This window comes from Salvelinus namaycush, chromosome 31, assembly GCF_016432855.1.
Source record: "Salvelinus namaycush isolate Seneca chromosome 31, SaNama_1.0, whole genome shotgun sequence".
NCBI lineage: Eukaryota > Metazoa > Chordata > Actinopteri > Salmoniformes > Salmonidae > Salvelinus > Salvelinus namaycush.
The window spans coordinates 14,159,249-14,175,477 of NC_052337.1; the positions used below are offsets into that span (position 1 = coordinate 14,159,249).

Here is a 16,229-nt window from a genome sequence, read left to right on the forward strand (position 1 = left end):
GCGATGCATTTGCCATACCAAGCGGCGATGCAGCCAGTCAAGATACTCTAGATGGTGCAGCTGTAGAAGTTTTTAAGGATCCGAAGGCCCATGCCAAATCTTTTCAGCCTCCTGAGGGAGAAGATGCGCTGTCGTGCCCTCTTCACGACTGTGCGGGTGTGTGGACCATATTAAGTCCTTAGTGATGTGGACGCCAAGGAACTTGAAGCTCTCAACCCGCTCCACTACAGCCCTGTCGATGTGGATAGGGACGTGCTCTCCCCTCTTTGTCCTGTAGTCAACTACCAGCTCCTTTGTCTTACTGACGTTGAGGGAGAGGTTGTTGTCTTTGCGCCACACTGCCAAGCAGTGGAGGATCCTCAGAGGAGGAAGGGGAGGACCATCTTCCTCAGTAAATTTCCTTTAAAATATATATATATACTAAATATAGTCACGTCACCAAATAATTGATTAAAACACACTGTTTTGCAATGAAGGTCTACAGTAGCCTCATCTGCACTCTTTAGGGTAGCACCATGGTGTAGCCGCTAGCTAGCTTCTGTCCTCCTGTGGGTACATTGACTTCAATACAAAAACCTAGGAGGCTCATGGTTCTCACCCCCTTCTATAGACTTACACAGTAATTATAACAATTTCTGGAAGACATCCTCTAACCTATCAGAGCTCTTGCAGCATGAACTGACATGTTGTCCACCAAATCAAAGGATCAAAGAATGAATTTAGTACTGAAAGCATAAGCTACAACTAAATAGCACTGCAGTACATACAATCTGGTGAGTAGTTGACAAAAAGAGAGAGAAAGACAATAGTTGAACAGTTTTGAACAAATAATTTCTTCCATATTAAGGAGAAGCAAGAGAGAGACCTAGCTATATTTCGTCTTATATATTTTTTCACTTTCACTTACGTAGCTAGCATCGAATGCAGCTAACTAATTTAGCCTACTCAAACAACCAGCTCAAACCGAGATGGATTCTATGTTAAGTAGCTGGCTATGGCTATCCAATAATTTATTGCCACGGGGGCCCGCCGGAATAACAGCTAAACTGCTTGCTGCTGACTGTACACTGTACTGCATGATTGTAGCAGGTCACAGACAGCTGATGTTTTGTGCCCTGAAGTCCACAAGCGAAGGGAAAAGGTGAGAGGAGGAGAGCGGGTAGAAAGATGCAAGAAGGAATTATATATATGAACTGTTTGTGTATGCTATGAAAGTGAACTGTGTTTGCGTGTGATCAGGGGTGTATTCATTGCAACTGTTGGACTAATGATTACACTCTAGATCAGCTATATGCAGGCAAGAGTGTGCAAGGCAGTATTGAATGTGTCACTGTCTGTCACTTTGATAACTCAAAATTATCTCGACCTGTGCACCTACGTTGCAATCCTTTATTCATAGGCTAGGTTGTAGCAACCTCATGATGGGTACAGGAAAGATGTGAGCATCATGGAGTAGCCTAGCCATATCAATGTTACATTGAGCTGGGTGAATGTAATATGAATGACAGTCATCCAATATGCTGCAATAGAAATAAGGCCATGTTCATAAAAACATATATATATTTTTTTAAACCTCCCTCATCTTAAACGGCACCGACCCCCACTGCTGCCTGTAGGCCATCTCACCGCCATCGGTGATCAGGCCTACCACCATTGTGTCATCAACAAACTTTATGATGGTGTTGGAGTCGTGCATGGCCACACAGTCGTGAGTGAACAGGGAGTACAAGAGAGGACTAAGCACACACCCCTGAGGGGCCCCCACATGTTGAGGGTCAGTGTGTCAGAGGTGTTGTTGCCATCAGATGTAGCTATAATGCTGTGGCTACCATGGCTACCATGTAAGAACAGAGATGTCCCCGAAAAACCACAAACGCCCGCAAAGGCACGCATGCACACACACAAACTCACACGTGACTCGTTTCAGGAAACTAGGCGTATGTCGCACGTCATTACTTCACAGGAGAGGCATTTGAACGTAAACATTTATTTTTTATCAAAGTCTTCTGATGACAGTGATGTGGGAAGAAACGGCGATCAACAGTGTTGTTGTCATGGGAGAAGTTGACCGAGTTTTGAAATCAGTGGAATGCCCAGTGGAAGCAGAGTATGATAGCTACATTCTGGCTTTTGATTAGAAATATGCAGAGGGAGTCAAAAAGAGAACACTGTTGTATAAAACACTTGTCTCTGGATTAGGTCTTCAAACTAAGGGCAACCATGGCATCTGAGACAGAGAGGGAGAAGCATTCATCCATGTTTGTAAGAGTTTAGCTAGCTACATTTTCAGATAATATACATTTCTAATTTTGTCAGATAGTCGTTTTCATTAAAGTTAAAGTGTACTGTTAGCTAGCTAGCTAACGTTAGCTAGCTGGCTCACTAGCTAACATTACGTGTATGATCTGTGTAGTAATATTATTCATATTTTAGAAATCCATTTGCGTTGCTAGTTATAGCCTATTATTAGCTAGCTAGCTAACATTGAACCTAGTTGGTTAGCTTTAGCTACCTGAAGATTCATGCATGGTGGCTAGCTATGACAATCAGTTTGTATTGCTATGCTGCATTCAAAACAAGTGGGAACTTGGAACTTGGAAATCTCCGACTTCCGACTTGTGTGTTCAAGACAACTGGGAACTCAAAAAAAAACTGGCTCCGAATCCCAAAATCTTTTTGAGCGGTTATCCAACTCGGAATTTCAACTCGGGAACTCGGGCCTCTTTCTAGAGCCCAGACTTTCTGACCTGAAGATCACTGACGTCATGATTTGACCTCATATTTTTCAATTTTCACAGTTGTCTTGAAAGCACCATTAGGTTCATCGTTTAGCTAGCTACATGTCTAAACAAGACTCCACATCGCCAGATGATTACATGACCCATCAAGTTAGCCAGGTGTGTCTGGGGGTGATTACGTTCATCTATTGTATTGGGGGGTTATAGCATTTCTTTCACATGACCCATCAATTTAGATGGGTCAAGTGTGTCTGGGTAAGAATCATCTAATAATTATAAAATAGTTATACAATATTAATTGGACACTTTCTATTTTTGATATTGCTACTATGCAAATTTGTAAGTAACCATTTCACTGTACCGTTTACGCCTTCTGTATCCTGTTCATGAGACAAATAAACTTTGATTTGATTTAATATTGTATGTTTTTACCAGAGATGGTAATGTGAAGAACAACATGACTTGCACCAAAGTCAGATGAAGATACAGGCCAAGGACTAGATTTTTTGCTACTACTTTCACCACTTTTAGTCTTGAAATATTTGGTTGTTTACTACACTACACTACCATGCTCACTCTGTTTAGCACATGGCCTCACGTGAATCCTTAATAAAGAGATGGGTGGGGCTAAAGCTTAAGAGGGTGTGAATAATGCTGAATGGGTGTAGACAAAGAAGAGCTCTCCAGTAGGTGCCCAAAAATATTCAAGAGACATTTTCTCAAAAGTGGGGTTACAAGTTTAATAACTTTCAAAGTAGAATTACTTTCCCATTGTTCCTCAACTGCAGTGTATGATATATACAATTTTCTAGCTCTGTTATTCTCTACTTTTATCCAGTGTAAAAAATACTATTTCAAATTTTGCTACATAGTACTGAATCGAGCCGGTCGTCACTTATGCTGTGGCTACAAGCTTAACCAATATATACTGTATGAGTGTAATTGCCGATGGCACATACGTAGAGGCACATTATCAGAGTGTGTAGCAGCACATATGAATGGCTTCAATGTGTTATCCGGTTGGACCATCAGTGTGGCCCATAAAAATGGGATTCACTAAAGGAGCTTCTGCTATTTTTATAGCAGGAAGGTGAATTGAGATAAAGAATGTATTTTCAAATGATGTCCGAGTGCACTACATTGGCTCTAGGTGAAGTAGTGCACTATATGGGGAATAGGTAGGAAATGGAGTGATGAGTGAGGCAGAGCTGTACAATAGGTGTGACACTGACCTGTATATGGGGTCAGACATGATCAGCATCTTGCTCTCGTCCCAGGTCCACTCTTTCCTCTGTGGACAAGGAAGTCAAGATGATGTTAACAATCAATCACAACAGTGGAGATTCAGAGTAGAGGTCTTCACGGATCCACCTGTACCCAAAATAATGTCACGGGTCTGGGTCAGACCTGATATGATCGTCACGGGTCTCGGGTATGTGTAATTTTAACTGAATTGTCCCTCGGGTATGTGTAATTTTAACTGAATTGTCCCTCGGGTATGTGTAATTTTAACTGAATTGTCCCTCGGGCATGTGTAATTTTAACTGAATTGTCCGGGAGGGCCCCGTACAAATCCGAACACGACTACTGCAGTAGAGAGAGAGTTGAGCGTGGAGCTTGTTGTTGGCCAATCATAATTCATCAAAGCGGCAATAGGCTACAGTCATAGAGCCAGTTAGGATATATCTAATCAATGGAAGATGGAATTAAAATGACGGAATTAAAAGTTAAAAGAGAAGGATAGGCTACAACAACCAACAGCTACTTAATATTCTGAATGGAGTTGTTGTTATTTGTAACTGTAGGATGAGAAAGTGCATGCACTGCAGCCTCAATAAGCCTAGCTAGCTAATGTTAGCTAGCTTGACTAGCTTCTCCTGGTTTGATTCAGTCAAGACAGGTACTACGTAATCATATTTGATGATAAATAACCTAGCTATGAAAGTGAATAGTTTCCTATAGCGCGAGTCGGCTTAGTTGGTTGCTGTCTCTCCCCCCTCTCCCCTTGTTGTTGTTTCACTCGCTCACAGTACGGCCCCTCCCCTGGCTGCTAGAGCAGCATCACCACCTCTCTCTCCCTCCTCTCACGATTTATCAGCTCTGGTTAATAAAGTAGCTTAAAAAATACATTTTCTGTTGCTTTCCTCACTCGGATCAGACCGAGTCTGGATCTGACCACGTCTATACGGAACAGGTCTAGTACTCCCAGGGTCCGTTCAGAACGGGTCTCTATTGAACATAGAGAACATTTTATTTATGCATATTGGGTCCGGGTGGGAAAGCCCCAGGTCCATTTCGAAACAGGTCCAACTTTTTGGACCCGTGACGACCTCTAATTCAGAGTCGAAAGATAACATGAAGTCTAAATGTAATATTTTACGACAGACAAGAACACAACATTTACAAGACAGAAGAATCCCATGGATTTGTTGATATAACAATTTTATTCCCCTCATAATGACATTGACATAAGCCATCTCTGATTTGTCCCTTCATAATGACATCATCATAACAATGCTCTCTGATTGGTCTTTCGTAATGACGTCATCATAATGACATCACCATAACCCTGCTCTCTGATTGGTCCTTTCATAATGACATCATCATAATCCTATAATTTGATTTGTGTCTTCATAATGACAGCATCATAAACCTACTCTTTGATTGGTCCCTTTGTAATGACATCATCCCAACCCTACTCTTTGATTGGCCTCTTCATAATGACATCATCATAACCCTGCTTTCTGATTGGCCCAGCCTTACCTTCTGTTTCTTCCGGAGGACCACCTTGACTCCGTCCACAGACACGATGATGCTTACTTTTTTCTTCTTGATGTTCTTGGCCTTGAACTCATACTGGAAAACACAAACACATATAGGTCAATCACAGACCTCTATGGGAGTAGAGCAACAACAACTACAATCAACTATTTGTCACATACTGTAGGTGAAGGGCTCAACACATAGGTACTGAATGAGGTGAGAGATACCACTCTTACAGTGTAAAGTGCCTAGAGCACTTTACACTGCAGTATAGACAGTTTATTGATCCCCAGGGGAAGTTGCACACACACACACACACACACACACACACACCCTGCTGGCAAAGTGACAGAGTCTTAGAGGCTCCAACAGGAAGGCTGTCAGTGTTAGGAGATGATCCCTGCTACACACTAATATATTAGCTATCCTTTAATGGCTTGGCAGGCACATTAAGGAAAGAGGAAAGGACTTCCATAATTCATATCAGTAGCCAAACTAACAATCTACTCAGTGTTTGGTACTATTGACTACAAGGACTCAGGGAGACCATTGTGAAGCAGGGTTCCTTAATATGATCATCTATTTTAATATACACTTTCATCCAAAGCCACTTAAACAACTGTCAACATTGACAGTGACACAGACATGTGGCCCGTCATGGCTCATTGGGAATCAACCCCTTGGGTTTGTAGCAATGTGCTCTAACCCACTGAGCCATTGAAACTAGAGGTCAACCGATTAATCGGAATGGCCGATTAATTAGGGCCGAATTTCAAGTTTTCATAACAATTGGAAATCGTTATTTTTGGACACCGATTTGGACGATTTTTTAAATTTAACTAGGCAAGTCAGTTAAGAACACGTTCTTATTTTCAATGATGGCCTAGGAACGGTGGGTTAACTGCCTTGTTCAGGGGCAGAACGACAGATTTTTACCTTGTCAGTTCAGGGATTCAATCTTGCAACCTTACAGTTAACTAGTCCAATGCTCTAACCACCTGCCTCTCATTGCACTCCACGAGGAGCCTGCCTGTTACGCGAATGCAGTAAGAAACCAAGGTAAGTTGCTAGCTAGCATTAAACGTATCTTATAAAAACCAATCAATCAATCAATCATAATCACTAGTTAACTACACATGGTTGATGATATTACTAGTTTATCTAGCGTGTCCTGCGTTGCATATAATTGATGCGGTTCGCATTAGCGTAAAAAGGACTGTCGATGCTCCAACGTGTACCTAACCATAAACATCAATGTCTTTCTTAAAATCAATACACAGAAGTATATATTTTTAAACCTGCATATTTAGCTAAAAGAAATCCAGGTTAGCAGGCAATATTAACCAGGTGAAATTGTGTCACTTCTCTTGCGTTCATTGCACGCAGAGTCAGGGTATATGCGATAATATTAAACATTTTGTTTTCGAAATGATAGTTTCCGGATTCTACCATATTAATGACCTAAGGCTCGTATTTCTGTGTGTTATTATGTTATAATTAAGTCTATGATTTGATATTTGATAGAGCAGTCTGACTGAGCGATGGTAGGCAGCAGCAGGCTCGTAAGCATTCATTCAAACAGCACTTTCGTGCGTTTTGCCAGCAGCTCTTCACTGTGCTTCAAGCATTGCGCTGTTTATGACTTCAAGCCTATCAACTCCCAAGATTAGGCTGGTGTAACCGATGTGAAATGGCTAGCTAGTTAGCGGGGTGCGCGCTAATAGCGTTTCAAACGCCACTCGCTCTGAGACTTGGAGTAAGTGTTCCCATTGCTCTGCATGGGTAACGCTGCTTCGAGGGTGGCTGTTGTCGATGTGTTCCTCGTTCGAGCCCAGGTAGGAGCGAGGAGAGGGACGGAAGCTATACTGTTACACTGGCAATACTAAAGTGCCTATAAGAACATCCAATAGTCAAAGGTATATGGAATACAAATGGTATAGAGAGAAATAGTCCTATAAATACTATATTACTACAACCTAAAACCTCTTACCTTGGAATATTGAAGTCTCATGTTAAAAGGAACCACCAGCTTTCATATGTTCTCATGTTCTGAGCAAGGAACTTAAACGTTAGCTTTTTCACATGGCACATATTGCACTTTTACTTTCTTCTCCAACACTTTGTTTTTGCATTATTTAAACCAAGTTGAACATGTTTCATTATTTATTTGAGGCTAAATTGATTTTTATTGATGTATTATATTAAGTTAAAATAAGTGTTAATTCAGTATTGTTGTAATTGTCATTATTACAAATACATTTTAAAAAATCGGCCGATTAATCGGTATCGGATTTTTTGGGTCCTCCAATAATCGGTATCGGCGTTGAAAAATCATAATCGGTCGACCTCTAATTGAAACCCCTATTGGGTTCCAGCTGAACCATGGTGAGAGAGGCTACCTACCACACAGTGACCAGTGATCCAGTTGAAACACGGTGACCAGTGGCCTAGCTGAACCATGGTGAGAGAGGCTACCTACCACACAGTGACCAGGTGAAACACAGTGACCAGTGGCCTAGCTGAACCATGGTGAGAGAGGCTACCTACCACATAGTGACCAGTTGAAACACGGTGACCAGTGGCCTAGCTGAACCATGGTGAGAGAGGCTACCTACCACACAGTGACCAGTTGAAACACGGTGACCAGTGGCCAAGCTGAACCATGGTGAGAGAGGCTACCTACCACACAGTGACCAGTCCAAACACGGTGACCAGTGGTCTAGCTGAACCATGGTGAGAGAGGCTACCTACCACACAGTGACCAGTTGAAACACGGTGACCAGTGGCCTAGCTGAACCATGGTGAGAGAGGCTACCTACCACACAGTGACCAGTTGAAACACGGTGACCAGTTGTCTAGCTGAACCATGGTGAGAGAGGCTACCTACCACACAGTAACCAGTTGAAACACGGTGACCAGTGGCCTAGCTGAACCATGGTGAGAGAGGCTACCTACCACACAGTGACCAGTTGAAACACGGTGACCAGTGGCCTAGCTGAACCATGGTGAGAGAGGCTACCTACCACACAGTAACCAGTTGAAACACGGTGACCAGTGGCCTAGCTGAACCATGGTGAGAGAGGCTACCTACCACACAGTAACCAGTTGAAACACGGTGACCAGTGGCCTAGCTGAACCATGGTGAGAGAGGCTACCTACCACACAGTAACCAGTTGAAACACGGTGACCAGTGGCCTAGCTGAACCATGGTGAGAGAGGCTACCTACCACACAGTAACCAGTTGAAACACGGTGACCAGTGGCCTAGCTGAACCATGGTGAGAGAGGCTACCTACCACACAGTAACCAGTTGAAACACGGTGACCAGTGGCCTAGCTGAACCATGGTGAGAGAGGCTACCTACCACACAGTAACCAGTTGAAACACGGTGACCAGTGGTCTAGCTGAACCATGGTGAGAGAGGCTACCTACCACACAGTGACCAGTTGAAACACGGTGACCAGTGGTCTAGCTGAACCATGGTGAGAGAGGCTACCTACCACACAGTGACCAGTCGAAACACGGTGACCAGTGGTCTAGCTGAACCATGGTGAGAGGCTACCTACCACACAGTGACCAGTCGAAACACGGTGACCAGTTGTCTAGCTGAACCATGGTGAGAGAGGCTACCTACCACACAGTAACCAGTTGAAACACGGTGACCAGTTGTCCAGCTGAACCATGAGGCTACCTAGACCAGTGCTGAAGTTGGGGTTGAAGACATTAAACAACAATACATGTTTTGTTCCTTGTTCTTCTCCAAATAATGGTTGGGTGAGTGATGAGAACACTGAGCTGAGCTGTCTGACTGCGGTACTGATGATGTGAGTTCCCTAGGAACAAATAGTGACATTCATATTCAGTTGGCTTAACACTAAACACTACACTGAGGATGAACAGGGGACAATGATCATTCCTATACATTCCCAAAATGTTATCTTTATTTAAAGGAAAACTCCATCCAAAAACAATCTCTTGGTATTTGTTTCATTAGTCCATTGTTGACCTAGTCCCAAAATGTTTTACTTGTCAGCAATCAAGTTTTCAAGATATATAACTTCAAAATACAGAAATCATCCCTGTATGATGCATTTTGCATCATACGATGCTGCGTTATGCGTCATATGATATTCTGTAGTTTGAAAGTTATATATCTTGAAAACTTGATTGCTGATATGCAAAACATTTTGTGACAGACCGGTTACTCTATAGCCTTTTTCATTTGGGATTGCTACATCTGTTCTTCTTCTCATCCATTCTAATGTCATGGCACTCCACATGCAATCCAATCCCAGGCTGATTAGCTGATTAGCTCATGCTAATGGATATATTAATGTTTATTTCTGGACAGTTGACTTCTAGCAGCAGCTGCCCTCCCCTGTGGGTGACGTTAGGCCGTTGGACCTTGAGAAACATCTGACCATAGGATAGTTTCCCAGTCAGTGTTGATCTCATCTGTCTGTATGGAGGGCTGAGAGCAGGAGGTCCATTATTAAACGAAGTCAGTCCTTGACTGAGCCACATCAACCCGACACACACACAAAGGAACCCACACACACGTTGATGAAAGACGAACATAGACACACGAAAAAAAGCATGTAGACACACACATTCGCACACACACTGTACACAAACACTCAAACACACCCATCCATAAACCCCCCCCCCCGCCCCCAAACAATCCATCCTACTATATACTGTATTTCAACATATAACAATAAAACAGCCCAGGTTGTTCAGTTCCCAAATTTCCCGGTTCCCAGAATAGGGGTGCTGCTCTTCTCATCTTCTGCTTGTTGGCAGGATGGGACATGGCAGCTGTGTGTCTGCTCAGAGTGGCTAACACACTTCCTGCGTGTCTGGCCATTGTGTCGGCTCAGAGGAAGTCTAGCTAGCGGAGTTAGCATGTCCGCCACGTCGCCTCCACTCAGCCTCACGGTTCCTCACTTAAACATGAACCCAGTTAGCGTCAACTCTGACAACTCCAAGGCCAGGATTGTGTTCATTAAGGCATGTGATGGTGTAACGTCAGGAGAATGATGGGTGTGGAGTCAGGCGCAGAGAGCAGAAGTTTCACGGGAAAAAACGCTTTAATGTCCACAGAAAACAGGAACAGGTACAAAAATGGGTGAACCCAAAACACAGGCGCAAACACAACCCAAAGACCACTGTTACATAAACCGGACAGCGAAAACCCAAAATCAACAATACACCTCCGACGTACAATAACAACAAGCCCGCACAAACACAAGCGGGCTAAACGAACTTAAATAGTACCCACCCCAAAAACCCAACAAGGAACAGGTGAAACCAATTAGACAAAAACAAACGAAAAGGAAAAAGGGATCGGTGGCAGCTAGTAGACCGGCAACGACGACCGCCGAGCGCCACCCGAACAGGAAGGGGAGCCACCTTCGGTGATATTCGTGACAGATGGAAATAATTTAAAAGCATTTTGCAACAGAAAACCAGGTTCAAGGCCTGAGACCAGGGTTGTGTTCATTAGGGGAACACAACAGAAATTGCTTAAAATATTTTGCAATGGTAAATGGAATTGAGCGTTCATTACTGGATGAGGAGAGGTAGTCCTTTACCATTTTTCAGTCTGTTTTGTTTGGTGCCTAATAAACATGACCAAAGACTACAGAGTATACCATAAAAGTATGGTAACAGTCTACCAAAACAGTATGATAACAGTCTACCGTAACAGTATGGTAACAGTCTATCATAACAGTATGGTAACAGTCTATCATAACAGTATATCATAACAGTATGGTAACAGTCTATCGTAACAGTATGGTAACAGTTTATCATAACAGTATGGTAACAGTCTATCATAACAGTATGGTAACAGTTTATCATAACAGTATGGTAACAGTCTGCCGTAACAGTATGGTAACAGTCTATCATAACAGTATGGTAACAGTCTATCATAACAGTCTATCATAACAGTATGGTAACAGTCTATCATAACAGTCTATCATAACAGTATGGTAACAGTCTATCATAACAGTATGGTAACAGTCTATCATAACAGTCTATCATAACAGTATGGTAACAGTCTATCATAACAGTCTATCATAACAGTATGGTAACAGTCTATCATAACAGTATGGTAACAGTCTATCATAACAGTATGGTAACAGTCTATCATAACAGTATGGTAACAGTCTATCATAACAGTATGGTAACAGTCTATCATAACAGTATGGTAACAGTCTATCATAACAGTATGGTAACAGTCTATCATAACAGTATGGTAACAGTCTATCATAACAGTCTATCATAACAGTATGGTAACAGTCTATCATAACAGTATGGTAACAGTCTATCATAACAGTATATCATAACAGTATGGTAACAGTTTATCATAACAGTATGGTAACAGTTTATCATAACAGTATGGTAACAGTCTATCATAACAGTATGGTAACAGTCTATCATAACAGTATGGTAACAGTCTATCATAACAGTCTATCATAACAGTATGGTAACAGTCTATCATAACAGTCTATCATAACAGTATGGTAACAGTCTATCATAACAGTATGGTAACAGTTTATCATAACAGTATGGTAACAGTCTATCATAACAGTATGGTAACAGTTTATCATAACAGTATGGTAACAGTCTGCCGTAACAGTATGGTAACAGTCTATCATAACAGTATGGTAACAGTTTATCATAACAGTATGGTAACAGTCTACCGTAACAGTATGGTAACAGTCTATCATAACAGTATGGTAACAGTTTATCATAACAGTATGGTAACAGTCTAGCATAACAGTATGGTAACAGTCTATCATAACAGTATATCATAACAGTATGGTAACAGTCTATCATAACAGTCTATCATAACAGTATGGTAACAGTCTATCATAACAGTATGGTAACAGTTTATCATAACAGTATGGTAACAGTCTATCATAACAGTATGGTAACAGTCTATCATAACAGTATGGTAACAGTCTATCATAACAGTATGGTAACAGTCTATCATAACAGTATGGTAACAGTCTATCATAACAGTATGGTAACAGTCTATCATAACAGTATATCATAACAGTATGGTAACAGTCTATCATAACAGTATGGTAACAGTCTATCATAACAGTATATCATAACAGTATGGTAACAGTCTATCATAACAGTATGGTAACAGTTTATCATAACAGTATGGTAACAGTCTATCATAACAGTATGGTAACAGTTTATCATAACAGTATGGTAACAGTCTATCATAACAGTATGGTAACAGTCTATCATAACAGTATGGTAACAGTCTATCATAACAGTATATCATAACAGTATGGTAACAGTCTATCGTAACAGTATGGTAACAGTTTATCATAACAGTATGGTAACAGTCTATCATAACAGTATATCATAACAGTATGGTAACAGTCTATCGTAACAGTATGGTAACAGTTTATCATAACAGTATGGTAACAGTCTATCATAACAGTATGGTAACAGTCTACCGTAACAGTATGGTAACAGTATATCATAACAGTATGGTAACAGTCTATCATAACAGTATGGTAACAGTTTATCATAACAGTATGGTAACAGTCTATCATAACAGTATGGTAACAGTTTATCATAACAGTATGGTAACAGTCTATCATAACAGTATGGTAACAGTCTATCATAACAGTATGGTAACAGTCTATCATAACAGTCTATCATAACAGTATGGTAACAGTCTATCATAACAGTATGGTAACAGTCTATCATAACAGTATATCATAACAGTATGGTAACAGTTTATCATAACAGTATGGTAACAGTTTATCATAACAGTATGGTAACAGTCTATCATAACAGTCTATCATAACAGTATGGTAACAGTCTATCATAACAGTATGGTAACAGTTTATCATAACAGTATGGTAACAGTCTATCATAACAGTATGGTAACAGTTTATCATAACAGTATGGTAACAGTCTGCCGTAACAGTATGGTAACAGTCTATCATAACAGTATGGTAACAGTCTATCATAACAGTATGGTAACAGTTTATCATAACAGTATGGTAACAGTCTACCGTAACAGTATGGTAACAGTCTATCATAACAGTATGGTAACAGTCTATCATAACAGTATGGTAACAGTCTATCATAACAGTATGGTAACAGTTTATCATAACAGTATGGTAACAGTCTAGCATAACAGTATGGTAACAGTCTATCATAACAGTATGGTAACAGTCTAGCATAACAGTATGGTAACAGTCTATCATAACAGTATGGTAACAGTCTATCATAACAGTATGGTAACAGTCTATCATAACAGTATGGTAACAGTCTATCATAACAGTATGGTAACAGTCTATCATAACAGTATGGTAACAGTCTATCATAACAGTCTATCATAACAGTATGGTAACAGTCTATCATAACAGTCTATCATAACAGTATGGTAACAGTCTATCATAACAGTATGGTAACAGTTTATCATAACAGTATGGTAACAGTCTATCATAACAGTATGGTAACAGTCTATCATAACAGTATGGTAACAGTCTATCATAACAGTATGGTAACAGTCTATCATAACAGTATGGTAACAGTCTATCATAACAGTATGGTAACAGTCTATCATAACAGTATATCATAACAGTATGGTAACAGTCTATCATAACAGTATGGTAACAGTCTATCATAACAGTATATCATAACAGTATGGTAACAGTCTATCATAACAGTATGGTAACAGTTTATCATAACAGTATGGTAACAGTCTATCATAACAGTATGTTAACAGTCTACCGTAACAGTATGGTAACAGTCTATCATAACAGTATGGTAACAGTCTATCATAACAGTATGGTAACAGTCTATCATAACAGTATGGTAACAGTCTATCATAACAGTATGGTAACAGTCTATCATAACAGTATGGTAACAGTCTATCATAACAGTATGGTAACAGTCTATCATAACAGTATGGTAACAGTCTATCATAACAGTATGGTAACAGTCTATCATAACAGTATGGTAACAGTCTATCATAACAGTATGGTAACAGTCTATCATAACAGTATATCATAACAGTATGGTAACAGTCTATCATAACAGTATGGTAACAGTCTATCATAACAGTATGGTAACAGTCTATCATAACAGTATGGTAACAGTTTATCATAACAGTATGGTAACAGTCTATCATAACAGTATGGTAACAGTCTATGGTAACAGTTTATCATAACAGTATGGTAACAGTCTATCATAACAGTATGGTAACAGTCTATCATAATGGTGGAAGGCCCTGTATGTTGGGGGGGACAGAAAGAGAGAGGAGAGCTAACGTTATGCACCGGCCTCCCGCATGGCGTGACCTTCCCTATCCACGGTGCCATAGGCTAATTGGCTGGCATGTCTGAGCATGCCATGGCCTGTTACCACACTTAATATTAATGCACTGAGATGTGCAGGTGTGTGTGAGGTTGGGTAAAATGTATGTGTGTGTGCGTTTGTGTGCGTGCGTTAGTATAGGCCTACATATGTGGGCAAGTACACGTACCAGCGTGTGTACGTGAGTATGCTTGTGTGTGTGTGCCTGTGTATGTATAATGCCACCATCTCTCTACTCTCCTCTGCTCTAGGTCTATGGTGATTAAAGTTTCAAAGCTAATTACTGAGAGCAGGGTCCTGGGAGAGCTGATTAAATAGAGGATGAGCAACGAGATGGAGAGAGGGAGCGAGACAGACAGGGAGGAAGAGAGAAAGACGGGGATGAAAGAGGAAGATAGGAAGAGAGAAGGAGAAATGAAAGAGGGACGAGGAAGAAGAGAGGAGACTGAGCGACAGACGGGGATGAAGAAAGATGAGAATGAAAGTGGAAGAGAGGAAGAGATGGAAAAAGAGAGAGAGATTGACACAATCAGTCACAAAGCAAAAGTTTTGATTCTACACAAGCCCCTAGCTCAGACAGACAGTTCCACTGTGGCATGTTGATGGGAATTTAAATCTCACATGACCATGTTCACACAACAAAACATTTGCTGAGTGCAAACCCTACTAAACAGATGACTTTAAAGATGAGGGGGTAGCAGGTAGCCTAGTGGTTAGAGCGCTGGGCCAGTAACCAAAAGGTTGCTAAATCGAATCCCCGAGCTGACAAGGAAAATATCTGTCGTTCTGCCCCTGAACAAGGCAGTTAACCCACTGTTCCTAGGCTGTCATTATAAATAAGAATTTGACTTGCATAGTTAAATTAAAAATACAAATAAATGAGTAAGAGAACAGTAGGACAGCTCTTTCAGGCAGGACATCTGTGCAGTGTTTCCTTACCTTACCATTATATAGGCGGGACGTGCCCCACACAGATCTGTTCCAAAGAACATTGGTTTCAATGGAATATTTAGTTTAAAGAGACACTGGATGTTGATATGACAGCATATACTCCTGCCAGACAGAGTACAAAGACAGTGAAACAGGGTCATCACTGGCCCTAAGTGCTGCTGTCTCTCACTCTGGGTCTCAGTAGCACTGTCTGCCCTTAAAAAAACACTCATTGTACTTTATACACACACACACACACTTACGCACGTTAACCAAGCAGTCATACAAACACTTTCACACACACACTTTCACACACACACACACACACACACACACACACACACATCAAAATGCCACCCCCCAGAGTCCCGGACACACACTTTTCACTCCGTCTCTATTTGTGTAAAAAATCAAAAATGGCAAACGGAGGTCTTTTATAATT

The 16,229-nt window shown here is 41.0% G+C and overlaps 1 protein-coding gene across 1 annotated transcript in view; it reads right to left on the reverse strand.

Moving 5' to 3' along the window:
- The window catches only part of si:dkey-34e4.1 (carboxyl-terminal PDZ ligand of neuronal nitric oxide synthase protein), a 184,382-nt gene that overhangs the window by 83,595 nt on the left and 84,558 nt on the right, over window positions 1-16,229 (reverse strand). The window contains exons 3-4 of the mRNA XM_038971336.1: window positions 5,502-5,594; window positions 3,971-4,029 (exon numbers count right to left, since the gene is read on the reverse strand). Of these exons, the coding sequence (XP_038827264.1) occupies window positions 3,971-4,029; window positions 5,502-5,594 (152 nt within the window). The remainder of the gene's footprint in view (window positions 1-3,970; window positions 4,030-5,501; window positions 5,595-16,229) is intronic.